The sequence below is a fragment of the Sus scrofa genome, chromosome 7, assembly GCF_000003025.6.
Source record: "Sus scrofa isolate TJ Tabasco breed Duroc chromosome 7, Sscrofa11.1, whole genome shotgun sequence".
NCBI lineage: Eukaryota > Metazoa > Chordata > Mammalia > Artiodactyla > Suidae > Sus > Sus scrofa.
The window spans coordinates 93,000,214-93,027,971 of NC_010449.5; the positions used below are offsets into that span (position 1 = coordinate 93,000,214).

The window sequence follows — 27,758 nt, forward strand, 5'->3', positions numbered from 1 at the left end:
ACATCTGTCATCTGTCACTCCCCAGCACTTAGCACTGGAAGGCCCTGGAGGTCTGACATAGGCTATTTCAGCAGTAAGCACATGTCTCGGAGAAGATGCATTACTGTCTGTGTGTTTTCAGCCTAATGGCCTTGGCATTACACTGTGAGGGCCTGTCTATCCTCACAGGCGGCTGTCTGGGCAGCAGCTTGTCCAAGACCTGGGGGTTTCACTGATCAGGTACCTCCTATGTGCTTAGCCCAGTGTCGGGCCCAAGTTCATCCCTAGGAAACTGTCAATCAGCAAGTCACATGGTGACCTCCTGGCGTGTTGGCGGTCCCCTTAGGACACTTCATCTTGGGAAGTCTCGTGCCCTCTAGGTGTCACCATCTCTGTATCCAGCAAAGAGGGGTATGGTCAACAGTATGGACTTCAGGAGTTCCCATCGTGGCTCAGGGGTAACAAACTAGACTACTATCCATGAGGTTGTGGGTTCGATCCCTGACCTTACTCAGTGGGTGAAGGATCCAGCGTTGCCATGAGCTGTGGTATAGGTCACAGATGAGGCTTGGAACCATTGTCGCTGTGGCTGTGGTGTAGGGTGGCAGCTGCAGCTTCTATTCGACCCCTAATCTGGGAACTCCCATATGCCATGGGCGCTGCCCTAAAAACCAAAAGCAAACAAACACAAAGGAGTATGGACTTCAGAGTCAGTTTGGCTCCAGAAATCTTCAACTTACTAGCTCTGACCTTGAGCTTTTTTATTAACAGGCATTATTGTGTGTGTGTGTGTGTGTGTGTGTGTATCTTTTTAGGCCCACACCCGTGGCATATAGAGGTTCCCAGGCTAGGAGTCAAATCAGAGCGTGGCCACCAGCCTATACCACAGCCACAGCAATACCAGATCCAAGCTGCATCTGTGACCTATGCCACAGCTCACAGCAATGCTGGATCCTTAACCCACTGAGAAAGGCCAGGGATTGAACCTATGTCCTCATGGATGCTAGTCAGATTCGTTTCCACTGAGCCATGATGGGAACTCCAACAGGCATTATGTTTTAAGAGGAGTTTTAGGTACATGAAATTGAGCGGAAAGTACTGAGAATTCCCATACACTCCCTGCTCCCAAACACACAGGTGCCGTCTCACCTCAGTTTCCTCATCTGTACAATGGGGGTAATATCTGCTCACAGGTGCAAGTGAGGCAATGCAGGTGGCTCCCGCCTGGCAATAAGTGCTTGCCACATCATGGCTCCTTTAACCTCTTGCCCATGGCCCCTCTGATGCTGACTTTTGTCTCAGGTGACAGGAACACCCTCGAGAGGCTTCGATGAGAAGGCCTACCTGGCAGCCAAGCAGCTGAAGCCTGGAGAGGACCCCTACAGGCAACATGCCTTCAACCAGCTGGAGAGCGACAAGCTGAGCCCTGACCGGCCCATCCGGGACACCCGCCATTACAGGTGTGGCCTCACTGTGCCCGTGGAGGAAGGAGGGTGGAGGGTGGGGCCCACACCGCTTGGCTTTGAGAAATAACGGAGATTTTCTCAGACTCTTGAACATCTGCTTGACACAGTCAAACCCTTACACCTGTTGTTTTCCTGATTCTTCTATTTCATTGACCTCCTGAAGGCCTGAGCGGTCCAAGGAGACCTCCCCATGGGGCCAGAGAGGCCCCTCGGTACCTCAGTCTGGAGGCCCATCAAGAGGGACCTGCCAGGGGACCACAGGCAGGATGGGCAAGCCTGGCGTTCTTGGTGCCCCGCGCTGGTGGTGCCGGAGGTGAAGAGGATGCAAACAGTGGAGGGCTGTGCACCGCCCTCTTAGCGTCTCTTTCCTCCCTCTCTTCCGGCCCCACGGCCCCCGCTTCCTCGGCAGCTCCCGGAAAGTCCTCCCAGTCTTGCTCTCTGCTCTCCCAGCAGGGTGGGTGGGAGAGGCTCTAGACCAGGATCAAGGATGCCTTCCGCGCCCGATCCCAGCTCAAGTGAGTGGCCTTGGGCAAGACATCAGCCCGCTCCCCGGTTCAAGCCCTCGTAGAGTCCCATCCAGATGATATGAGTCTCCACCTTCCATTGCGCCTCTGTCTGCCCCCCATGGGAACGCCTAAGCTCCTTTCCCTGGAGCGCAGCCCGGTCCCGTTCTGCGCCTTGCTCCTTTGCACCTAGCACTTCGTGCTCCCACAATCCCCGACGCCTCCTGCCTCCCTCCTTTTCCCTCTGCCTGAGTGCACCCTGACACACCCTTACGACTCCCCAAGGGTCCTCTCCTCCGAGGAAAGTTTGTTGCCAACCCAGGCTGGTTTGAGGGTCTCCTTGGCGCTCTGTGCGGACAGCGAGGGGTTGTTGGAGCTGATGCACCCGTGTGCCTGCAGCTCTGAACAGCCAGCTCTGAATGGTCAGCTGTGTGCCCAGGACCGGGGGGCGTCCTGGTTTGAGGGTAGGCGACCATGACTCAAGTCAGGATTTCTTTTCCTTCTGAAATAGCTACTCTGCAGCACCAAAGATGTATGTGAGATGAAAGTGCAGAAGAGGGCCTGCTTCTAGCACCTTCCTTGTCACTCCTGGAAACCCAAAGGCCAGTGGTCTTGGCAGCTTGTTGCAAAGTGAGAGGGGGTTACAGGTTTGGGGGAGCCGGGACTGTCACCCCTGTCCTATAACCCCAGCACTGTCAGCCTTCAGAAACCATCAGGCTACCAAACAGGGCAATAATCCTGCTACCCGAAAAGGCCCCGTCCAGGTCTAACAGCCAGGTCAGCCTTGGAAATTCTTTCTCAGTCATGCCAGGGCGGTGTTCCCTGTCTGTTGCTTCGGGGCCTGCAAGGTTATGTCCACACAGCTCCACCTGGAGGCCTTTCCTAGACCCCAGGGCCTAGAGGTTCCACTGGCCCAAATCTGTGCATCAAGGGGCTGGCCTGGATCACCTCTCCCTTCCCACCACCTTCCCCCAACTGAACATTCTCACATGTTCCCTGAGGGGATCAGGAAATTTTTTTTTTTTTTAAGGTCTGCACCTGCAGCATATGGAAGTTCCCCAACCAGGGTTGAATTGGAGCTGCAGCTGCCAGCCTACTCCACAGCCACAGCAACACCAGATCTGAGCTGCATCTGCAACTTACACCACAGCTTGTGGCAACACTGGATCCTTAACCCAATGATCGAGGCCAGGGATTGAACCCACATCCTCATGGATACTAATCAGGTTCTTAGCCCACTGAGCCACAATGAGAACTCTTCACTGACGAATTTAAAGAGGGAATTCCTCTTGGGGCCACACACATTGTAAAATGAGACTCTCCAAATCCAGAGAAGTGGTGGGTTGGTGAGATGCTTCTGCCCAGCCCTCAGAACCCAAGGTGGATCAAGGGGTGCTTATGTGTGCACGTGTGTGTGTGTGTGTGTGTGTGTGTGTGTGTGTGGTGGGGCAGCAGAGGAGGTGCTGGGTGTGGTGGGCAGGGTCTCCCCTGGGAAGCCAGGTATGTGGCCTGAGCCCATGCTTCTCCCCTTGGCGCTCCAGGTGGCAGCTTCTGCTGGACTCCAAACTGCCGAGCCCTCGATCTAGGGAGCCCCCTGGAGGCAGGGCTCCCGAGATGCCTAAATCATGCAAGTCAGACCTACTGGCATCATAGAGAAAATCCCATCAGCCCCAAACTCAAAACACGGGCATGAGACAAACCTCTTCAGAGGCCCTCGGCTCCTGGGAGCTGGATAAATTCCTATTGTCATGGATATAAATCCCCGGGAAATGCAGGTGGAAAGGGTTGGAGGGGGCAGGTGGGAGGAGGTCAGGTCCACCGTCCAGAGAGGCTGTGGTCGGTTGGCTGCTTTCAGGTGGAAGATGGGCATTGCTTTCCGGATTCCCTCCTTCCTGGGCACTAGCTGGTGGGGTTCGAAGATGGGGCCCTAGAGGCCAGTGCAGGGGGGGTTGGGCGCCCGGGGGTGACTGCTTTTCCCAGCCCTCCCATCTCAGCGGACCAAGCCCTCCCACCCCCAAATCCACATGCTTCTGGGAGGGCAGGCACTTGGGATTCCTGGCTTCCCCGGGAGGCAGAGGAGAATTTCCTACCCCTCCTACGCCCCCATTTTCCCTCTCAAGGAGATTTATTTTAAGGGCTCTCAGGATCTCTCCTGCAGGGGCCCCAGCCTAGTGGAAATCCTGCCTCTCTGACCCGGGCCACTCTGCAGGGCAGGAAATGGGCCTGGGAATTCGGCTATAAGCCGCTGTCAGTGGAATGAATGCCGTAATGAAAAAATAGTCACTGCTGGCATAGTCAGAGAGCAGTTGTAATAAAGAAGATTGCCATGAAACCAGCTCTGCGGCTGCCTTCCCGCCGGCCCCAGGCATTCGAATAAATGCATTCACAGAAGCAGTCACCAAAATGACGGGAGGAAGGCCAGCAAGGATGGATTGTTCTAATTCCTTTTCCTGAGGATGGGGAGAGACAATGGCCCCAAAATGTGGCGTCTGGAGAAAGCAGAGCACAGAGCTGCTGGGGGGGAGGAGGGGGCGGCGGCGTCAGAAATGACTTGGTGTCTCCTCAGAGACTCAGTCCCCTCTGAGGTGTCCTAGTGCCCGCGGAGGAGGGAGGCTGCTCCTCTGCCTGGTGTCACCAGCTCCGCCGTTAGCCCTGGGCAGCGAGAGGGAGCAGTTCACAGGAGGGCAGCCTGCTCACCATTCCTCTCCAGATCCTACCCAATGTCAGGAGCCAGGAGGTGGGGTGGAAGAGGCTGTGGCAACTCTGACTCCTTTAACCCACCCCTCAGGGCCAGGGATCGAACCTGCACCTCTGCAGCAACCGGGGCTGCTGGAGTCAGATTCTTAACCCACTGTGCCCTAACAAGAACTCCCTGGAGATTTAATATGAATTGTGACAAGGGGAGTTCTTGTCGTGGCTCAGCGGTTCATAAATCTGACTGGCATCCATGAGGACGCAGGCTCGATCCCTGGCCTTGCTCAGTGGGTTAAGGATCCAGCGTTGCCGTGAGCTGTGGTGTAGGTTGCAGACGCTGCTCAGATCTGACATTGCTGTGGCTGTAGTGTAGGGCTGAGGCTCCGATTCGACCCCTAGCCTGGGAACTTCCATATGCTGTGGATGTGGCCCTAAGCAACAAAAAAAGAAAAAAAAGAAAAAAAAATTGTTATAAGGAACAAAAATTTTGGATTCATGTAGTGCTTCGCTCTTCTATTTTTTGTCTGTTTACATACAAATCCAATATTAATGTGTGAATAAAAGCATACAGAAAAGAAAGGCCAGCCATGTTTCAAGATTTTTGTGCTTAACCAAATATGCCTATGAAATAAAGGCGAATTTTCATCAGGATTTTAAAAGTAGCGACAAAGACTGAACAGAAGACATCTTCTTTTACTAAGATTAGGATTGAAAATATAAAATCTAATAGCAGGGATTCAGAATTTATTCTGCATCAATTTAAGTATCCGGTACTACAGCAATCACCTAAATTATTGACTATATTTAGGAGTCAGTTCAGTGACTCTGGGGCTCTGAGTGTTCTAGGGCTTTGGTAAAGAGCTCCTGGCCCCAGGAAGTTCCCCCAATCTGTACTTCCCTCCAAGGACTCCAGGCGGGGTGGCCTGAGCGGGGTGGGTGTGTAGGGGCAGGGCCTGCGTCCAGCTTCAGGAGGCAGCAAGCTGGACAAAGAGAAGCCTGAACCTGCCCTGAGGATGCTCCCACAGCTGCCCTCTGACCTTCTGCTCTCTTCTCAGTTGCCCATCTGTGTCCTACTCCTCGGACCTGCCGGCCACCAGCGTCATCATCACCTTCCACAACGAAGCCCGCTCTACCCTCCTGCGCACAGTGAAGAGGTAAGCCCTGCCCTGGAGCGATCATCTCATCATCTCAGCGGTGCTGCTGCCCCAGGCCTCGGGGATCTGCTGGGTCCCGGCAGAGGGGGACACCGAGACTCGGGTGCGGGGGCCAGATGTTGTGAAGACCAGTGGGCCCTGGAAGGGGGCGTCCTGCCCTTTCTGAGAAGCTGGAGCTGGTAAATCAGGGTCAGGGAGACCCAAGAAATCCAACTATTAGCAAGATGCACAAACATAAGGTCAGGTCCCCAGGATGAGGGCAGAAATGCAGGGGTCAGGAGCAGAGGAAGGCGAGAATGGGTGGCTGGGGTGAGGCCTCAGATGGATGATGTCAGCCCAGTAGGCACCTGTCAGCCGTTCAGAGAGAGGGGCCCCATCTGTCCTCCTGAGCATGGCCCTGTGGTCAAGTTTGACTTCTGCTAGCTCCATTTCTTTCTTTCTTTCTTTCTTTTTTTTTTTTTTTTGCTATTTCTTTGGGCCGCTCCCATGGCATATGGAGGTTCCCAGGTTAGGGGTTAAATCGGAGCTGTAGCCACCGGCCTACGCCAGAGCCACAGCAACGCGGGATCCGAGCCCCATCTGCAACCTACACCACAGCTCACGGCAACACGGGATCCTTAACCCACTGAGCAAGGGCAGGGACCAAACCTGCAACCTCATGGTTCCTAGTTGGATTCGTTAACCACTGCGCCACGATGGGAACTCCTAGCTCCATTTCTTTAATGAACTTAGGTTAGAATAGGATTCGGAATGGAGTACCCAGTGGGATTCCAGGGATTAAAGTAGCTTAGGGGGAGTTTCCATTGTGGCTCAGCGTGGCAAGAATCCAACTAGTACCCATGAGGATGTGGGTTCAATCCCTGGCCTCTCTCAGTGGGTTAAAGATCCAGCGTTCCTGTGACCTGTGGTGTAGTTTGCAGATTCATCTCGGATCTGGAGTGGCTGTGGCTGTGGTGTAGGCTGGCAGCTGCAGCTCCAATTTGATCCCTAGTCTGGGAACTCCACGTGCCTCAGGTGCGGCCATAAAAAGCAAAAAAATATATATATATATAGAATTCCGAACGGAGTACCCAGTGGGATTCTAAGGATTACAGAAGCTTAGGGGGAGTTCCTATTGTGGCTCACTCAGCAGGTTATGAACCCAACTAGTATCCATGAGGATGTAGGTTCTATCCCTGGCCTCGCTCAGTGGGTTAAAGATCTGGCGTTACCACAAGTTGTGGCATAGGTTGAAGACACGGCTCAGATCTAGCATTGCTATGGCTGTGGTGTAGGCTGGCAGCCACAGCTCCAATTCAGCCGCTAGCTGGGAACTTCCATATGCCACAGGTGCAGCCCTTAAAAAAAAAAAAAAAAGCAAGAAGCTTAGCTTTCCTTCAGCAGGGAGTGAGGGAAGAGGGGTGGGGGTGGGGGTGGGGGTGCTTTCTGAAAACACGTCTCCTGACCCATCAGGCCAGAAGGAGCCTCACTAGCTTTCCAGGCAGGGCAGCTCCAGGACCAGCGGGGGTTGCCTCAGGCAGGCTTGTTAAGCCTAGGCAGCCAGAGCACCCACAGACCCTGCCTGGACAGCTCAACTAGGACAGCCCCCACCTTCCATCTGGGGAGGGTCCCAAGTGCCTGAGGGTCCAGGTGGCAGGGTCAGCAGATTCTTGGAGGAGCCTGAGGATCAGACTGCCCCTCGACCACTGACCAGGGCCTGGAAGGTTTGCAGGCAGCTGCCTGTGGCCAGGGTGCTGGCCCCCGAGCTGGGCGGTGGGTGGGGAAGCAAGTGGAAGGTGGCCCCTAAGTCTGGGCTTCTCTGTCCCTGTCCCTGCTCCAGCGTCCTGAACCGAACTCCTGCCAGCCTGATCCAGGAGATCATTCTAGTAGATGACTTCAGTTCAGATCGTAAGTATCCACCTTTTTTTGCACCTCTTCACACTGTGTTTCTTCCAGAATGCTTGAAGGAAGCAATCTTGAGGTTGTCCTGGCTGACCTCTGCCCTCCACAGGGATCTTTTCTAAGAGTCCACCCCGGCTCTGCTCCCTGGTGCCAAAGAAGTGGTGTTGCTCTGATGGGACACCAGCAAGATGACATTTAAAAAATTAAACAGCATCACCAGCATCCTTCATCATCACAACTTCTATGTGCAGCGTATTGTCCCTGGGGAGTTCCCCGATGGTCTAGTGGTTAGGATATGGCACTTTCACCACTTCTGCCTGGGTTCCGTACCTGGTCTGGGAACTGAGATCCCACATCAAGCCACTGTATGCTGTGGCCCAAAAAAACCAACCCAGAATATTGCTGGACTGGTGACGGCGCTGGTGCTCTCTGGCGCCCCCTGGAGTTAATGCCACAAATACAGGCATTCCTCAGTCTCGCCTGGCAGTGGGGCCCCCCGGCAGTCCTTTGGCCAGTAGAGATGACCTCTCCTCCATGCCTCCCCTTCCCAGGCCCTCTCCCTGGGCCTGGTCTGGGACAGTGCCTGGGCCATTCTGGTAGTGGTCGAACGGCATGTGGTCTGATGAATGAGCTTGCTTCCTTTCTCTACCCCCAGCTGAAGACTGTCTGCTCCTAACCAGGATCCCCAAGGTCAAGTGCCTGCGCAATGACCGACGGGAAGGTAAGTTCTTGGACCCTGGGTGCTGCCCCAGACCTATTTTGGTCTGGATTTCTGCACCTCCCCGTTCCCTTTTGGTGCCACATTATACCAAGCCAGCATGGTCCGGCTGGGTTCCTGGTGGCCGGGACCAAGGTCTAGGGAAAGACCCTCCCGCTCCCTCAGGACAGCCCCTATCACAACACGACTGTAGGCAAGTAGCTCGGCTCCTGGCTGCTTTAGTTGTCTCTTTTGAGAAATGGGAATAATAATATCCTTTCTGCCCTGCATGGTTATTTTAAGGATTAAATGCTTGGGAAAAGCACAGAGCGGTATAAAGCAGATGTGACCTCACTTCCACTTAAGAGGAGTTTTGGACTGTGGACCATGGCATGGGGGTGTGCCTGGCACTCTAGGGGACACAGAAGGAGTATAAAACATGATCCCTGCCCGCAGAGAGCTTATTATGGAGCTAAGGCTGGTTATACGGGGGTAGAATGGAGATGGAGGAGAGGGGCCAGAGGAGCGGGGCGTGATCAGGGAGGGGCCTGGATTGGGTGAGGGGGTTGGGAGACAGGTGAATGGGGTGGTCATTCCAAGCAGGGGGGCGGGGGGCAGGGCTGGGGGGGCACTCTGCAAACAGAGGCATCAGTCAGGCCTGAGAACAGGTAATACTAACCGCCTCTTCCCGCCTTTCCCACTGCACATCTTGTGGCATTCTCTCTGCTCACGTTCTCACGTTCAGTCAGTCCTCATAACAGCCTGTCCTTCCTTAACCAGGGGCTGAAGAAGATTCCATAGTTTAACTAGAGACTCTCGTACTAAGTGAGAAAGAGAAAGACAAATACCATATGATATCACTTATATCTGGAATCTAATATGTGGCACAAATGAACCTTTCCACAGAGAAGAAACTCATGGACATGGAGAACAGACTTGTGGTTGCCAAGGGGAGGGGGAAAGAGCGGGATGGACTGGGAATCTGGAGTTAATAGATGCAAACTATTGCCTTGGAATGCATGAGCAGTGGGATCCTGCTGTATAGAACTGGGAACTATGTCTGGTCACTTATTTATTTGTCTTTTTTTGCCATTTCTTGGGCCACTCTTGCAGCATATGGAGGTTCCCAGGCTAGGGGTCGAATCGGAGCCATAGCCGCCAGCCTACACCAGAGTCACAGCAACGCGGGATCCAAGCCACGTCTGCAACCTACACCACAGCTCACGGCAACGCCTGATCCTTAACCCACAGAGCAAGGCCAGGGATCAAACCCGCAACCTCATGGTTCCTAGTTGGATTCGTTAACCACTGCGCCACAACGGGAACTCCCTATATCTGGTCACTTATGATGGCACACGATAATGTGAGAAAAAAGAATGTATATATGTATGTGTGACTGGGTCATCTTGCTGTGCAGTAGAAAATTGACAGAACACTGTAAACCAGGTATAATGGAAAAAAAAAAAAAGTAGATTCCATAGTTTGCCCTGGGTGATGAATAGATGAGCCAGGATTCACTCAAGGGTAGGGACACCCACCCGGAGCCAAGTCTCTTAGCCTCCCTCTACTTAGTGTCCCTGCCTGGGAGAATCAGGCCTGGTCGGCATAAGGACTGAATTGGGTGAGGATAGGTAACAGAGGGCCGTGTAAGCCAGAGAAAGGCGTTTACACTTGATAAAGCCGAGAATAGGGAGCCACAGACAGATGTGATGAGCGTATTTAAGAAAGATCAAGAGGGAGTTCCCGTCCTGGCTTAGCGGTTATGAACCCAATTAGGATCCATGAGGATGTGGGTTCGATCCCTGGCCTCGCTCAGTGGGTTAAGGCTCCAGGGTTGCCATGAGCTGTGGTATAGGTCAAAGACAGGGCTTGGATCTGGCATTGCTGTGGCTGTGGTGTAGGCCGGCAGCTTTAGCTCTGATTTGACCCCTAACCTGGGAACCTCCATATGCCAGATGAACAGTGCTAAAAAGCAAAAAACAAAAGTAAGAACAGGGGACCTTCAAACTGGAATAAAATAAACCACTGCAGCTAAGACTGCAGCAATGCTGAATCTTTTAACCCACCGCACCAAGCCGGGGATGAAACCCACTCCTCCACAGGGACCTGAGCTGCTGCATTCAGATTCTTAACCCAGCGTGACACAGCGGGAGCTCTTTTTTTAAAAATAGACGTAAATTTATGATTAGGCGTCTTATAGCTCCCTATGGTGTGGAGGGATGGGGCAGATGGCCTTTTGCATAGATGGATGGATCGTCAGGTGGATAGAGGCAGAGTGCTGGGCAGAGGTGTGGCCAGGGCAATCTCTCCAAGAAGCGACTCATTTTCCTAGCTCTTAGGGTGAGGTTGTTCCCAGAGCAACCAATGGCTCCTCTCTCCTGACCAGGCAAGTCCCTGGCCCTGACCAGGGAGCTGCCCAAAGTGAGGCCATTTTCCCACAGTTGGTGAGCCATCAGTGAGACTCGGGGATGGGGTGGAAGCAGACAAGGATCTAGCACACGTAGGCCCCCTGGGCACCACGCACCGTCCCCCACAAACAGGGATTATGCTCTCTGAATCTTGCAGATAAGAAAACCAAGGCTCAGAGAAGTTAAATAATATGCTAAGGTGAGTGAAGGGGCTGGCCTACCAGCTCCAGCCTACCTTAGTCTAGAAGATTCTCTCCATGTCATACAGGATGGTGCAGCTGGAGGGGACTGCCCTGAGGTTTCTGAGTGGTGGCAGGGAGAGGGTTTTGGTTTCTGATTCTTTTTTGTTACCAAACCATACTTTATTACCACTCTTGTTCCCTAAACTCTTGACTGTTTATCACTGTGTCCCCAGAGCCCAGTGTGGCACATGGAGGGCACACAGAGAATAACCTCAGAGTGTTGATGGTGGATGGATGGATGAGAGAAAGAAAAAGAGACAGGGAAGAAACCAACAAAGTGAAGTGGGAGTTCTTGTGGTGGCTCAATGGGTTAAGAACCTGACTAGTATCCATGAAGATATGGGTTTTTTTTGTTTTGTTTTGTTTTGTTTTGTCTTTTTGCTATTTCTTGGGCCGCTCCCGCGGCATATGGAGATTCCCAGGCTAGGGGTCCAGTCGGAGCTGTAGCCATAGGCCTACACCAGAGCCACAGCAACGCGGGATCCGAGCCGCGTCTGCAACCTACACCACAGCTCACGGCAACGCCGGATCCTTAACCCACTGAGCAAGGGCAGGGACCGAACCCGCAACCTCATGGTTCCAAGTCGGATTCATTAACCACTGCGCCACGATGGGAACTCCAGATGTGGGTTTGATCCCTGGCCTCGCTCAGTGTGTTAAAGATCCGGCATGGCTGCAAGCTGTGGTGTAGGTCACAAATGTGTTTTGGATCTGGCGTTGCTATGCTGCTCCAATTCCACACCTAGCCTGGGAACTTTCATATGCTGCGGGTGCAGCCCTAAAAAGACAAAAACCAAAACAAACCAGGCGCAGCGGAAACGAATCTGACTAGGAACCATGGGGTTGTATGTTCGATCCCTGGCCTCGCTCAGTGGGTTGGAGATCCAGCGTTGCCGTGAGCTGTGGTGTAGGTTGCAGACGCGGCTTGGATCCCGAGTTGCTGTGGCTGTGGTGTAGGCCAGCAGCTGTAGCTCCGATTAGACCCCTAGTTTGGGAACCTCCATGTGCCTTGGGTGCAGCCTGCAAAAGATTAAAAAAAAAAAAAAAGAATGGAGAGAATATCTGTCTTATAGTTGCTGTAGAAACTAAATGAAGTCATGTACGCAAAGTGCTTGGCACAGTGTTGACATATGACAGGTGCTCAATAAATATTAAAAAAAAAAAAAACCAAACAAACAGCAAAACAAAGTAAAGTTAAATCCCAATAACTCTGAGGAAAGCTCAGCCCTAAGGGGTAGGGATCCCTGAGTTTGGGGGACGGCTGAGCCAACTGGCTCTGCCCCAGCACAATGCCTGTCCACTGCCGTTGCAGGGCTGATCCGATCCCGAGTTCGAGGGGCAGATGTGGCTGCAGCTGGGGTCCTCACCTTTTTGGACAGCCACTGCGAAGTGAACACGGAGTGGCTGCAGCCCATGCTGCAGCGGGTGAAGGAGGTGAGTGTGTCTTCCCTGGGGGAGCTCTGTCCTTCCGGACGTGCCCACTGTGTTCTCAGCATGAGGGCATATGAAGGGTCTCTGGAGTTGGGCAGGCAGAATAGGAAGCCCAAATGGTTTGTTCCCTCCTGAGTGACGTCACCTCATTGTGCTTTCTCATCTGAAAACGGGGTAAGTGTAACATTTGTCCTACTAGGTTGTCATGAGAATTGGCTGAAAGCCTGGGTGAGCCATGAAGCTCCTACTGCAAATGGATGTTTTCTTCTTCTTCTTCTTTTTTTTTTTTTTTGTCTTTTTGCCTTTTCTAGGGCCGCTTCCTGCAGCATATGGAGGTTCCCAGGCTAGGGGTCTAATTGGAGCCATAGCCGCCAGCCTACGCCAGAACCACAACAACGAGGGATCTGAGCTCTGTCTGCAACCTACACCACAGCTCATGGCAACGCTGGATCCTTAACCCACTGAGCAAGGCCGGGGACCGAACCCGCAACCTCATGGTTCCTAGTCGGATTCGTTAACCACTGCACCACGATGGGAACTCCTATTGTTTCCTTCTTGAGGGGAGGCAGGGTCCTGGGATGGGGCTGGAAGGTGGGTCAGCCTGAGAAGGAGGGAGGAGAGGATGGTGTTCTCAAGGAACGAGGGCAGATGGGCCTCCTATGTGCCTGCTGTTCTCTAGAATGGGGAGAATTTGGACACATGGAGCAAGGGATGAGGGGATTGCAATGCAACCACAAAAAGACAAAGAACCCACTTTAAAAATGGGCAAAGGACTTGAATGGGCATTTCTTCAAGGAAGATAGACAGATGGTCAACAAGCATATGAAACGATGTTCAACATTCATTCCTTAGGGAAAAATGCAAGTCTGAACCCAATGAGGTACCACTTGATACCTACTAGGATGGGTCTAAGCAAAAGGATGAACAGTACAAGTGCTGGTGAGGATGCAGATAAATAGGAGTCTACGTGTTTCTGGAGGGAATGTCAAATGGTACAGCCACTTTGGAAAACAGTCCCTTAAGGAGTTCCCGTCATGGCGAAGTGGTTAACGAATCCGACTAGGAACCATGAGGTTGTGGGTTCGGTCCCTGGCCTCGCTCAGTGGGTTAAAAGGATCCAGCATTGCCGTGAGCTGTGGTGTAGGTCGCAGACGGGGCTCAGATCTCATGTTGCTGTGGCTCTGGCGCAGACTGGCAGCTACAGCTCTGATTCGACCCCTAGCCTGGGAACCTCCATATGCCATGGAAAGCAGCCCTAGAAAAGGCAAAAAGACAAAAAAAAAAAAAAAAGAAAAAGAAAAGGAAAAACAGTCCCTTAAAAGTTTAAATGTAGAGGTTCCATATGACCCAGCAATTCCAGTGCTAGGTATCTATATATACCTAAGAGAAATGAAAACAGAGCCCCTCACAAAGACTTGAACATGAGTGTTCATAGCAGTATAATTCAGAATAGCCAAAACACAGAAACAACCAACTATCTATCAACTGATGAATGGGTAATGAAATGTGATATATCCATACGATGGACTATTCTTCAGCCATCCAAAGGAAGGACGTACTGATACATGCCTTGGTGTGGATAAGCTTCAAAAACCTTATGCTAAGTGAAAGAAGCCAGTCACAGAAGACTGCATATTATGTGATTCCATTTATATGAGATTTCCAGAATAAACAAATCTATAGCAATAAAAAGTAGATTGGTGATTGTCAGGGGCTGGCGGGATGGATGACTGGGGAGTGACTGCTAGTAGGTACAGGATTTCTTGTTGGGATGATGAACAGTTCTGGAATTAGGTAGTGGTGATGCTGGCACAACTTTGTGAATATATTACAAACCACTGAATTTTACCCTTTAAAGTGGTAAATTTTACGGTATAGCCATTATATCTAATAAAATTGTTATAAAATGTGAATTATATCTCAATACAAAAAAAAAAAAAAAGTCAAGGGTGAGTTCCTGTCATGGCTCAGTGGAAATGAATCTGACTAGCATCCAGGAGGACACAAGTTTGATCCCTGGCCTCGCTCAGTGGGTTAAGGATCTGGCATTGCTGTGAGCTGTGGTGTAGGTCGCAGACGCGGCTCAGATCTCATGTTGCTGTGGCTGTGGTGTAGGTCTGCAGCTATAGCTCTGATTGGACCCTTTGCCTGGGAACCTCCATATGCCATGGGTGTGGCCCTAAAAAAAAAAAAAGCTCAGTGGATTAAGAACCCAACATAGTGTCCATGAGGATTCAGGTTTGATCCCTGGCCTCACTCAGTGGGTCAGGGATCCGGCATTGCTGTGAGCTGTGGTGTAGGTTGGCAGCTGCAGCTATGATTCAACCTCTGGCCTGGGAACTTCCATATGCTGCAGGTGCAGCTTTAAAAAAGAAAAATCTAAAAAAGGATAAGGTGAGGTGCCAGTACAACACTGTGAGAGACCATGGATGGTCTTCCCTGATCTGTCACGTCCCACATTTTTGTCATCCTGAGATGGAGTGTGAGCTAAGGGGCAAAGCTGGATTCCGAGTTGCAGACAAGAGGATTTTGCGGGTCAGGAGAGTGCTCGGAGAGAGAAGAAAAAAGAGGCTTTGTTGCATGTCCCTCTATGGAGGGAGAAAAGAGAGCAGCCACTCTGCTGATGGAGGGCGATTAAGTTTTGCATGTGGTATATGTTTTATATAATTCACCACCACTACCACCACCTCCGCTACCCCCCCAAAAAAAAACCATTAATAAACTTGGCATTACCCACCAAGCTTTTGGAGATGGGTTTGCATCTGGGAGGTGATGAAGGAAGGGAGTACGAGTCTGACCTTGAAGTGGATGTGGCGTGAGAGGAGTGTCACCCAAGTTACACAGGGACTGCAGGGTCCCTGCCCTCAAGTTTTTGTGGTGCATGCAGCTGGGAAGATGTGGCCCCAGCTTGTACGAAGGTAGATGACCATTAGTAGAACAGCAACAGAAGAGCCACCTCAGGCAGCCTTTCATTCATTGTCTCAGGACTTGTCTGGACTATAATAGTGAGAGCAGCTTGAAAGAGGAAGAACTCGTCAGCCTGTAGCCATCAGGGAGGGCTTCATGGAGGAGGTGAGAGCCCGGTAGTGCTCAACATGATGCGAGGGGAAAAGGCTTGGCAGAGCATCATGCCCATGGGACTCAAGTGGCATCTTCCTGGGGCCTGGATGTGGATGCAGGACGGCTCCTGGGAGCCTGACCTGTCCTGTGGGAGAAGCTGTTGGGCCTTTTTTCACAGAGTCCCTGACCTCACACCATCTTGTGTGTCCCCTCTTAGGACCACACCCGTGTGGTGAGCCCCATCATTGATGTCATCAGTCTGGATAATTTCGCCTACCTTGCTGCATCTGCTGACCTTCGAGGAGGTGGGTCCGGCTCCCCGGGGAGGGGCTCTGGACCTGAAAGGAGGCAGGTGACAATAGACAAAATCCCTGGCTTGGTGCCCTTCTTCCCAGCTGTGCCAGTGTTTCCCACCGCTCTTACTTCCAGAAAACAGAAAGGGATTGTGTAGAATCCTGGGGTTGGAGATGAAGGGCCAGAGCTGGCAGGTTCAGGCTCTTGGCCAATCAAGGACAGAGCCAGGCTAGTCTCTGGTTCTTTCCTTAGCTGCAGACATTGACACATCCTTCTCAAATGTGGTCAGCCCAGGGACAGCGGCCACAAGTCCTGGCAGAAAAACATGATATGACAACTGTCGTGGGGTGGGAGAAGGGGAGCCCTCAGCTTTGCATGGATTCCTAATAGGCACACCTGAAAATGGTCCAGACCGGGCTTAATACAGCAGTTATTTGCCACATTGGGCTGCTGAGCTCTTGAAATGTGACCAGTCTGAATAGAGATGTGCTGTAAGTTAAAATACATGCCAGGTTTTGAAGACAGTAGGAAAGAATAAAATACCTCATTAGTAATTTTTTGTATTGATTACATGTTGAAATGATATTTTGGATATATTGCATTAAAATACATTATTCATTGAAGTTCCTGTTGTGACCCAGCAGAAACGAACCTGACTAGTATCTATGAGGATGTGGGTTTGATCGCTGGCCTTGCTCAGTGGGTTAAGGGTCCGGTGTTGCCATGAGCTGTGGTGTAGGTTGCAGACATGGCTTGGATCTGGTGTGGCTGTGGCTGTGGCGTAGGCTGGCAGCTGCAGCTCTGATTCTGCCCCTAGCCTGGGAACTTCCATATGCTGCACCTGTGCCCATCCCTGCCAAATATATTGTTCAAGGTAATTTCATATGTTCTTCTTACTTTTTGATAGGGCTACTAGAAAAATTTAAATTATATATGAGGCTTACATTGCTGGCTTGCATGGTATTTCTTTAGGACAGCGGTAATCCAGGCTTAAGAGCTGTCCAGTATGGTAGGCAATAGCCACATTTGGCTATTTACATGTAAATTAATTAAAATTAAATAAAATCCAAAATCAGTTCCTAAGTTACACTAGCCGCATTTCAGGTGCTCCGTAACCACATGTGGCTCGTGTCTACCATGAGGGACCAAGCAGATACAGAACATCTCCAACTTGGCAGGAAGTTCTAGTGGGCAAGGCTGCTCTGGGGACTCTGTTGCTGGGAGCTCATGGGCAAAGTGAGTTTCCTATGTGGTGGCCAGACTTCCAATAAATAGACAGAGTCAGTAGTTAGAGCTTGAGGTTGAGTGGGATTCTGAAGGGAGCCAGGCATTTCTTCTTTGGGAAAGCACCTCAGGGCCTTTGCACTTGCTGTTCCCCTAACTGGAATTCCTTTGCCCGAGACAACTGCATGGATCAGTCCTTCGTTCAGGTCTCTCCTCAAATGTCACCTCATCAGAGAGCCTTTCCTGGTTACTCTTACTAGAATAGCATGGGCATCCCCTCTTTTCTTTTCCTTTCTTTTCTTTTCTTTTCTTTTCTTTTCTTTTCTTTTCTTTTTTCAGCACTTTTCATGCCCACTGACATATTATCCATTATCAATTTATCTTTGTGGTCTGTTTTACCCAGTAGATTGAAACTCTCTAAGATAGGGACCTGTCTCATTCTGAATGAAGGAATAACTGCACAAATTGCCCAGGGCCCTGTGCAAGCTGGGCTCTGATCACGGGAGATTCTGAGGGATGGCAGAGCGAAGGGACAGCAGCCCCCGAGCCCTGTCCTCACCCCGCTCTGTCCCTTAGGATTCGACTGGAGCCTGCATTTCAAGTGGGAACAGATCCCTCTTGAGCAGAAGATTGCCCGGACAGACCCCACCAAGCCCATAAGGTCAGGGCTGCTGTGGGCTCCGGGAAGACCCCTTCCTTCCCTGAGTCAGGGGCTTGGGAGGCTGCCGGGGGTCTAAGTCGCTGGGGTTCCTGGGGGTGCATGACCTAAGGGCTGACTCTGTTCTGGGCCCTAGAAACAGAGAAGCCAAAGGGCAGGGAACGAGCCAGACATCCAATCCCAGGGACTCTGCAAGCAGGCCATCCCTGGGCAAATGGCCTGGGTTCTGGGGCCATTTAGAGGGGCCCAGCTTCTCCAGCTTGCGTATTACCTCTCTCCTCTCCTTGCTCCCAGGACGCCTGTCATAGCTGGAGGAATCTTCGTGATTGACAAGTCCTGGTTTAACCACTTGGGAAAGTATGATGCCCAGATGGACATCTGGGGGGGAGAGAATTTTGGTAAGTTGGGAAATAACCACAATAATAATAATAATAATAATAATAATAATAGGAAAGCCAGATTGAGTACTTTCCATGTGTGAGGCCCTAAGGACTTCACACAATTAACTCCTTAAATCCTCACAACGAATCTCTGAAGTAAGTACTATTCTATCTCCATGCTACTGATAAGGAAATTGAGGCACAGAGAGGTTAAGTAATTTGTCCAGAGCCACGCAGCTAGTCAACAAAGAGATTGGGTGGTCAGGGGAATCTGTGGCCACATGGCTAGACGCATGTGTGGAGGAACATTCGAAGTGGACTGCAGCTTCTCCACGTGGCTGCTTCCCAACCAGAAAGGCTAGTGGGGGCGGGGGCTCGGGTGCAGGAGCGGGTAGTGTTTAAAGGTAAGCAATGGGTGCAAATCCTGGTCCTTCCACCTACAAGCTGTTTGATCCTGGGCAAGTGAAAGCCTCTCTGAGCCTGAGTTTCCCCACGAAGCGGTTTTAAGTACTAAGTGAGATGAGGGGTGAAGATGCTGGCGGCCATTATCATTACTTGTGAGGCCATTGGAACCGTCTAGTCCCAGAAGGAAAGGGAAGAGCCAGTGAACCCGCCCCCACCTCCCCCATCCCCCACCCCCTGACCCCGCTGGGTCCCTGATGAGGCTCAGGTGAGATAAAAGTCAGATAAAGGTGGAACATCTGCTGTGGGTTAAAGGCAGTTTGTGAAAGGGCCTATTTACACAGTGTGGGCAAGTTATAGGGACCCACGAGGGCCAGGGTAGGGCTGGGCTGGGCTGGGAGTGCATGAGCTGAGAGCTGCCTCTGTTCTGGGCCCTGGGAGGGGTGGCCACCCCTCCGTCTGAAAGATGGGAAGGGAGCACGGAAGTTGTCAGGGGATAAACACCCACCCTCCCTCTCCCCCTCAGGTGAGCCTGTCCTCACGTAGGAAGGAAGCTCAGTGGTGTAGCCCACGTGGGCAGCCCCCCAGTTGAGGAGTGGGGTCCCAGAGGTCTCGGGGAGTGGGGGGCAGGTCCCTGGAGGCTTGTAAAACACAAAGGCTTGTCCTTGCTCCAGCAGTGGCCCCAGTCCATCCTTGGCAGAGCCCTTTCCCATGGCTTCCTTTTGGGCATCCTGACCAGGTTTTTTTGCCAAGCAAATAGCACTGGTGGCATCTCACCCATCCGACAGGTGGGCAAACTGAGGTGGGCGCCGCCTTCCAGATCTCCGTCAGGAAACTCCACATCCGACAGGTGTCACTTGCGCCTTTATGGGAGCCACTGGAGTGTTGTGCCGTGTGAGCCGGGTCGGAGTGTGTGTTTGTGGCGTGGGAGGACCAGGTCTTTCTCCCCTCCCTGATGGGGACAGCGGGACAGCAAGAAGCGCAGCTCCAACTCAGAACCAACCCGAGCGGAAACAGACACGGGATTTTCTCCCTTTTGTGGCTTCCTCTTGGAAACCGTTTCCAGGCAGGCACTTGGAGGAGTAAATTCTGGGAACTGAGGTGCAGTGACCCTTCCATTTTGACCTCCTTTCATGCATTTTGGGCCCAAATGCCCTCTTTTGTGTCCTCAGTCTCAGCCTGAAAGGAGCTTTGGCAAAACTGGTTTCCTGGAAAGACTGAGAGGGCTGGGAAACTAATGGTCTCTCCAGCATCCAGTGGGCTTTTGCTTTCTTTTTCTTTTTTCTTTTCTTTTCTTTTTCTTTTTTTTTTTAGGCTGAGGCCTGATGGAGAAACAAGTGAATGATCAAATAGCTCACTTCAAACTCTGCCTGAGGCCAGGGCTCAGGGGTTGGGGAACTTGAAAGGTGAACCGTGCAGTGGTTCCAGAGAGGGTTTTATTTCTTCGAAGAAATTCGAAGAAATTCCTAGGCTAGCCGTGGTGCTCAGATGTTCAGCTGCTGAGAGGGATTTTGAGCCAGGAGATCCCTGCTGCTGGTGGTTTGGGCCTTTTGTTTTATTCTTTTGTTGAAGGAGGGGAAATGCCCAAGTTGAGACTCATTCCTGTGCCTCCTGAGGGAGCCAATCACAGGAGCCCAGAGGCCACCTTGAGCCCAGAGTGGCGGGGGTGGGGGTGGGGGTGTGCGTGTGCGAACATGAAAACCTTGTGGCTCATATCAGGGATCCTTTTATTTTTTTTTTTTTTTTTTTTTTTTTTTTTTTTTTTTTTTTTTTTTTTTGTCTTTTTGCTATTTCTTTGGGCCGCTTCCGCGGCATATGGAGGTTCCCAGGCTAGGGGTCTAATCGGAGCTGTAGCCACCGGCCTACGCCAGAGCCACAGCAATGCAGGATCCGAGCCGTGTCTGCAACCTACACCACAGCTCACGGCAACGCCGGATCTGTTAACCCACTGAGCAAGGCAGGACCGAACCCGCAACCTCATGGTTCCTAGTCGGATTCGTTAACCACTGCGCCACGACGGGAACTCCATATCAGGGATCCTTTTAAAATGTAGTCGGGGAGTTCCCATTGTGGCTCAGTGGTTAACAAATCCGACTGGGAACCATGAGGTTGCAGGTTCGATCCCTGGCCTTGCTCAGTGGGTTAAAAGGATCCAGGGTTGCTGTGAGCTGTGGTGTAGGTCGCAGATGGGGCTCGGATCCCACGTTGCTGTGGCTCTGGTGTAGGCTGGTGGCTACAGCTCTGATTTGACCCCTAGCCTGGGAACCTCCCTATGCCACGGGAGCGGCCCAAGAAATGGCAAAAAGACAACAACGACAACAAAATGTAGTCAGATCATGTCATTCCACTGCTCAAGACCATGAAGGGGCTCCCGAATTACTCACAACAAAACCCAAAGCCCTTATGCCATCTGCCCACAAGCCCACACCAGCAGCTCTGCCCTCAGTGCCTACTGCCCTCCCCCCACCTCATTCCACTGCTGCCAACTCTGTTCTTATACCCTCTAGATCTGTGCCCTTGCTGATCCCTCTGCCCAGAATGCTCTTCCCTAAGAGCCACCTGACCCTTCCTCATCCCCTTCAGACTTCAGCTCAAATGTCCCCTTTCACTGAGAACATCCCTAATCAGCCTCATCAAAATTGCAGCCCCACCTCAGTTCCACTAACCAGATCCAATCTGCCACCTGCTTCATCATGCTTATTACCATCAGCAGACGAGGCATCCTCCTCTTTTTCTCATCTAATTGTATTTTCGTTTCTTCTTTTCCTGAGTTTCTCTCTTCTCCTACTAACATAAGGGATTCTACAGCAGTGTTGTCAGTCTATCATAAATAGGTCCTCAGGGAGTTCCTGTTGTGGCTCAGTGGTTAACGACTCTGACTAGGAACCATTAGGTCGAGGGTTCAGTCTCTGGCCTTGCTCAGTGGGTTAAGGATCTGGCATTGCCATGAGCTGTGGTGTAGGTCACAGACACGGCTCGGATCTGGCATTGCTGTAGCTCTGGTGCAGGCCAGCAGCTACAGCTCTGATTCGACCCCTAGCCTGGGAAACTCCATATGCCGAGGGTGTGGCCCTAGAAACCAAAAAAAAAAAAAAAAAAAAAAAGATCCTCGGTAAAAATCTGTTAAATCAGCTGAAGAATCTGGTTCACAATGTTGCTTGCCAGACAATGTGTGAACTTGACATTGCAATTCTGCAACTGAATAAGCAGATGACCTTGGAGAGGTTATTTAACATCTTTGCGTGTCCATCTTTATTCAAATTGTGGGGATAATGGCACCAACATCGCATGGTTGCCGTGAGAATTAGACATCAATCGTAAAGAACAGAGATATGTGCTCAGTGAATGCGTGATGGTCACTGCTTTGACTGTCGCTGTCATTGATCGACCATGACAATAAGTAATAGCAGCATGGAGAGTGTGAGCCGAATGGCATGAAGTGACCTAACTAGCATGACAAAGTTAGTCTAGCAGAACTGGAACTAGAAGACAGATCTTCTGTCCCCACTTCTAAATATCAGTGGCTGAACCAACTGCAGAGCTCTGGCCAGGAGAAGGGACAGAGGCCTGGCAGTTTGCAGGCAGACCTAGGGCAGCGCATACCATAGCCAGCCCTGGGTGTGGGTCCACATATGCCAAATATCCAGTCCTGGTCTCTGGACCACATGGGGAAGTCACTTGGTGCACAAAGGCTGGCCAGGAGGTGGGCCCTGTGGAGCTGTGCCAGGTGAGCGCCCCCAGGCCAGGCAAGGGACTACAAGTGGTCCTTACAGACAACTGAGGAGGGGGAAGAAGGACCAAGGCTGAAATTCATTTAAAAAATTGTTTTTTTTTTTAATTATTTTTATTTTTTCCATTATAGTTGGTTTACAGTGTTCTGTCAATTTCTACTCTACAACAAAGTGACCCAGTCACACACACATATATACATATACATTCTTTTTCTCAAATTATCCTCCATCATGTTCCATCACAAGTGATTGGATATAGATAGTTCCCTGTGCTTTACAACAGGATCTCATTGCTTATCCACTCCAAATGCAATAGTTTGCATCTATTAACCCCAGATTCCCAGTCCATCCCACTCCCTCCCCCCCCCCTTGGCAACCACAGGTCTCTTCTCCAAGGCCAAGAGTTTCTTTTCTGTGGAAAGGTTCATTTATGCCGTATATTAGATTCCAGATATAAGTGATACCATACAGTATTTGTCTTTCTCTTTCTGACTTACTTCACTCAGAATGAGAGTCTCTAGTTCCATCCCCCCCCCCTTTTTAATGAAAAACAAACAAACATAAAAAAAAACAAGGGCTATGGACTTTCTGGGACAGAGGGAGATGTTTTGATGTCACCAGGTGTCCAGCTGTAGGTTAATAGGAAAGAAAGTAGAAACTCAGAAGACTGTGAGGGTCAGCTAGCTGCTAAGGTGGGTCCTTGCCAGAAGTGACATTTGTTGAGTGTAGAAGAGAGTGGGTGACCCGTGAGCCCCCTCCTGGGAGGCAGAGTGACCACTGCTCACATCTCCTGATACTCCCCACATCTGAGCCCTGAGAGAGCAGTGGGGAAAGCTTTTTTTTTTAGGGGCCACGGTCATCTGTGAAAGCTCATTCAGGGTCACCACCATCACCAAAAGAAGTGTGTCTCAAGAGGGCCAGCGGTAGCCTGTAAATGGAGACTCCAGGGGCCATGAGGGAGGTCCCGGCAGCAGAAAGGTGCCAGCTGGAGCAGCCTTTTGCTTGGTTGGTATTGGTTTTCCAGCTTTTCCATTGTCCAAATCTGACTGACAAGCAGATGTGTTTTTCTTTTTTTTTTTTTTTTTTTTTGTCTTTTCTAAGGCCACTTCCCGTGGCACATGGAGGTCCCAGGCTAGGGGTCTAATTGGAGCTGTAGCCACCAGCCTACGCCACAGCAACGCAGGATCTGAGCCACGTCTGCGACCTACACCACAGCTCACGGCAACCCTGGATCCTTAACCCATTGAGCAAGGCCAGGGACCGAACCTGCAACCTCATGGTTCCTAGTCAGATTCGTTAACTACTGTGCCACGATGGGAACTCCGCAGATGTGTTTTTCTTTAGTGTGTTTAGGACTTTGCAGACAGAGGTGGAAATAACTGATACTGCCATTCGATTCCGTTTTCCTTCTACTCATGGTTTCGGTGTTTCTGCAAAGCTTTCCCCACTGCTCTCTCAGGGCTCAGATGTGGGGAGTGTGTGCGGGGTGTGGTATGTGGTGTGCAGGCAGCGGATGTGTGTGTGGTGTCTCTGTGGAGGGGATGTGTGTGTGATGTGTGTTTGGAGGGGGTGTGTGTGGAGGGGGATGTGAGATGTGTGTGTGTTTTGTGTGTGTGTGTGGAGAGTATGTATGTGTGGAGTGTGTAAGTGTGTCGGATGTGGGTACACGCATGGAGGGAGCAGCCAGGAACACGTTGAGGAGTGGGTGCACCCCATGGCAACAGACCCGGGAGCTCTGCCCGCAGCATGAGCCTCCAAGGAGACCCCAAAGGCAAAGGAAGCCAGCACCTTCCCACCCCCACTCACGGGGGACTTGCCGAGGGGCCCTTCCCACCCCGACTGCTGCCGTCTCTGCAGAGCTCTCCTTCCGGGTGTGGATGTGCGGCGGGAGCTTGGAGATCGTGCCCTGCAGCCGCGTGGGCCACGTCTTCAGGAAGCGGCACCCCTACAACTTCCCTGAGGGCAACGCCCTCACCTACATCAGGTAAGTCTCAGTGCAGAGAGCACTGTACCAAGAGCCAGGACATAGATCCCGGCCCTGTCAGTTACTCATGTGACTTGCAGAGCAGCGACGCCACCTCTCCGGACCTCATTTTGCCCCTTTCCATCCACCCCCATTCTGGGATTCTGGTACTTTGAGGGCCAGAAGAGTGAAGTTGGGAGTGTCCCTACCAGACCCCTCTTGCCTTAACTGTCTTTGTCCATGAGGGTCTTGGAAAACCGGCCAAATGACCAACCTGGAGTCTCCCTGCACTCACTGGATCCCAAGTACTGCTCAGGGATGCTATGTCCCACCCGTGACTCCATCAGTGTCTGCCTATCCTTGTCCCCAGCCACAGCGGGCACTTCATCTTGATGGGGATTGGGCAGGGCCCTGATGCCACCCCCATGGTCCCACTCCCCTGATGGTGGTGGCAAGGGGCGGATAGGAGGAGGCTCCATGAGCTTCCCTCCCAAGGATGAGCTTCATCTTGCCAGGATCTCTTGTTGGCAGTAGCACCTTTCCTTGTCTAGTTCATCAAATGGCCTGGTTTTTTTGCTTTGTTTCTCCCATCCCATTTTTATTGTTTTTATAATTATAAAAGTAACACATGTTCACTGTAAAGATTCTTATATATTATCTACATACATATATGTACATATATTGTACATTCTCATTTGTACCTTTTTTTGTTTGTTTTTTAGGGCCGCACCTACAGCATGTGGAGGTTCACATGTGGACAGCTCACTGCCACACTGGATCCTTAACCCGCTGAGCAAGGCCAGGGATGAACCCACATCCTCATGGATACTAGTTGGGTTTTAACCTGCTGAACCACAAGGGGAACTCCTCATATTTACTCTTTATATCATACAGAGGAAAAAGTGAAAGACCCTTTTATCCTGTCTCACTCTTATCCACTTGTGTCTCCAAAAGTAGCTATGCTGGAGTTCCTGTCGTGGCTCAGGGGTTAACGAATCCGACTAGGAACCATGAGGTTTCGGGTTTGATCCCTGGCCTCCCTCAGTGGGTTAAGGATCCAGCGTTGCCGTGAGCTGTGGTGTAGGTCGCAGGCTCAGCTTGGATCCTGCGTTGCTGTGGCTCTGGCGTAGGCCAGCAGCTATAGCTCCAATTACACCCCTAGCCTGGGAACCTCCATGTGCCACAGGAGCAGCCCTAGAAAAGGCAAAAAGACAAAAAAAAAAAAAAAAGTAACTATGTTAATACATTTCTAGTCTATCATTTCAGGCCTTTTTTGGGGCCACACCCATAGCACGTGGAAGTTCCTGGACCAGGGATTGAACCCAAGACACAGCAGTGACAATGCTGCATCCTTAACCACTAGGCCACCAGGGAACTCCCATTTCAGACCTTTTAATTTATTTTCAAATATATAGAGAGAGTCTCCGTGTAGAGACACATGCATTTGTGTTTGTTTGTCTGTAAATGAGGCCGTGCTGTGTGTTTTTTCTGCAGCCTGCTTCTCTGCCACTCAACACCAAATGATGGCCATCCTTCCATGTCAGTACGTGCTAACCATGGCATTCTTTTTCGAGGCTATCTAGTACTCCATCATGTGAACATAGTTCATTATTGTCCTATTGATGGGCATTTAGATTATGGCCAACATTTTCTTACACAAAGATTCTTGGACATGCTGCCCGCATGCTGGTATTTCAGTAGAATAGATTCCTTGCGGCCAGAGGGTCAGAGAGCATCCATACCCATAGAGTTGGTGGATATGGACAACTGCCCCCCAGAAAGACTACTTATAACACAGCATTGTAAATCAACTATACTCCACAAAAAATTAAAATGGAAAAATCCCCCAAAGCCTGCTCATGGATAAGCACCCCCATCAGTATTGTTTTGCCTATTCTCCTGACCGTGTCCTTACTCTGTACTGTACAGAGCTGATCTTGATCCCAGCCCTAACCCTGTCACCGCCCCGGTGACATTATGCCTCTCCTGCTCCTTCCTCTCCTTTTAGGAATACCAAGCGCACTGCAGAGGTGTGGATGGATGAATACAAGCAGTATTACTACGAGGCCCGGCCCTCAGCCATCGGGAAGGCCTTCGGCAGGTGGGTCCCTCCCCCAGTCCCCCTTTGCCTTCTGCCACAACCTTAGCAAAACACGAAATCGTGTGTAAGCCAGGGAAGCGTTCAGCATCTGCTTAGTAACTGGGCTCCATGCCGCTGGGCTCTTGGGGCCCTGAAGGGATAGACAGACAAGGTTCTGGTTCTTGGGGTGGATGTAGCCTTGTGGGGGGACGCAACCAGACAGGGCTCACTTAGGAAGTGCGGCCCAGCTGCTGGCTGCCTGCAGGACAGACATCTGTGCGAGTACTTAAGACTGACTCGCTGCAGAAAAAACTGGGGGTTTTGGCTCTACCACTTGCTGTTCAAAACCTGATGGTGCTCTGTTAGCCAGTTTTTCTGCCCTGGACTGTTACGACTACAGACTAGTTAAGTAGTTTCAAGATGCAGATTGGGGAGTTCCCGTCATGGCACAGTGGTTAACAAATCTGACTAGGAACCATGAGGTTGCGGGTTCGATCCCTGGCCTTGCTCAGCGGGTAAAGGATCCGGTGTTGCTGTGGCTCTGGCGTAGGCTGGTGGCTACAGCTCTAATTCGACCACTAGCCTGGGAACCTCCATATGCTGCAAGAGCAGCCCAAGAAATGGCAAAAAGACAAAAAAAAAAAAAAAAAAAAAAAAAAAAGGGATCCTGAGTTGCTGTGAGCTGTGGTGTAGGTTGCAGACGTGGCTGGGATCCCGCATTGCTGTGGCTGTGGCGTAGGCTGGCAGCAACAGCTCCAATTAGCCCCCTAGCCTGGGAACCTCCATATGCCACAGGAGCGGCCCTATAAAAGACAAAAAAAAAAAAATGCAGATTGGTTGTGAAACCAATTTAGTGGGTTGGAGCTAGTATTTTTTTCTTAAGTGATCGAAAACTAGAACATTACAGATTAGTACAGAACAGAAAGTAGCAGTTGACTGCAGTTAAGGATAGGTATTGTTTTTTCTTTATAATTCAATGAATTTTATTACATTTATAGTTGTACAGCCATCATCAAAGGATAGGTATTTTTTTAATGGAACTTTTTCTTCTTTTTACGGCCACACCTGTGGCACGTGGAATTTCCCTGGCTAGGAGTTGAATCAGAGCCTAAACCCCAGCCACAGCAACACTATATCTGAGCCATGTCTGTGACCTACACCACAGCTTATGGCAATGCTGGATCCTTAACCCACTGAGCAAGGCCAGGGATCGAACCCGCAACCTCATGGTTCCTAGTCGGATTCATTAACCACTGAGCCACGACGGGAACTCCTGTTTTGTGAAACTCCTGTTTCACTTGCGTGTGTATGTAGACATATATGCACATAGGTATACTGGATCACAATATAAGATGTCTTTCTTTCTTTCTCTTTTCTTTTTTTGTTGTCCTTTTAGGTCCGCACCCTTGGCATATGGAGGTTCCCAGGCTGGAGATCAAATCGGAGTTGTAGCCGCCAGCCTACACCACAGCCACAGCAACACCAGATCTGAGCTGCATCTGCAACCTAGA

The 27,758-nt window shown here is 51.0% G+C and overlaps 1 protein-coding gene across 2 annotated transcripts in view; it reads left to right on the top strand.

The window, feature by feature from the left end:
- The window catches only part of GALNT16 (polypeptide N-acetylgalactosaminyltransferase 16), a 112,613-nt gene that overhangs the window by 71,380 nt on the left and 13,475 nt on the right, over positions 1–27,758 (top strand). For both annotated transcript variants that reach the window (XM_005666324.3, NM_001244918.1), the window contains 10 exon segments: positions 1,282–1,439; positions 5,698–5,796; positions 7,616–7,683; positions 8,333–8,398; positions 12,337–12,458; positions 15,733–15,820; positions 17,610–17,694; positions 17,986–18,089; positions 24,062–24,188; positions 26,176–26,268. In XM_005666324.3, the coding sequence (XP_005666381.1) occupies positions 1,282–1,439; positions 5,698–5,796; positions 7,616–7,683; positions 8,333–8,398; positions 12,337–12,458; positions 15,733–15,820; positions 17,610–17,694; positions 17,986–18,089; positions 24,062–24,188; positions 26,176–26,268 (1,010 nt within the window).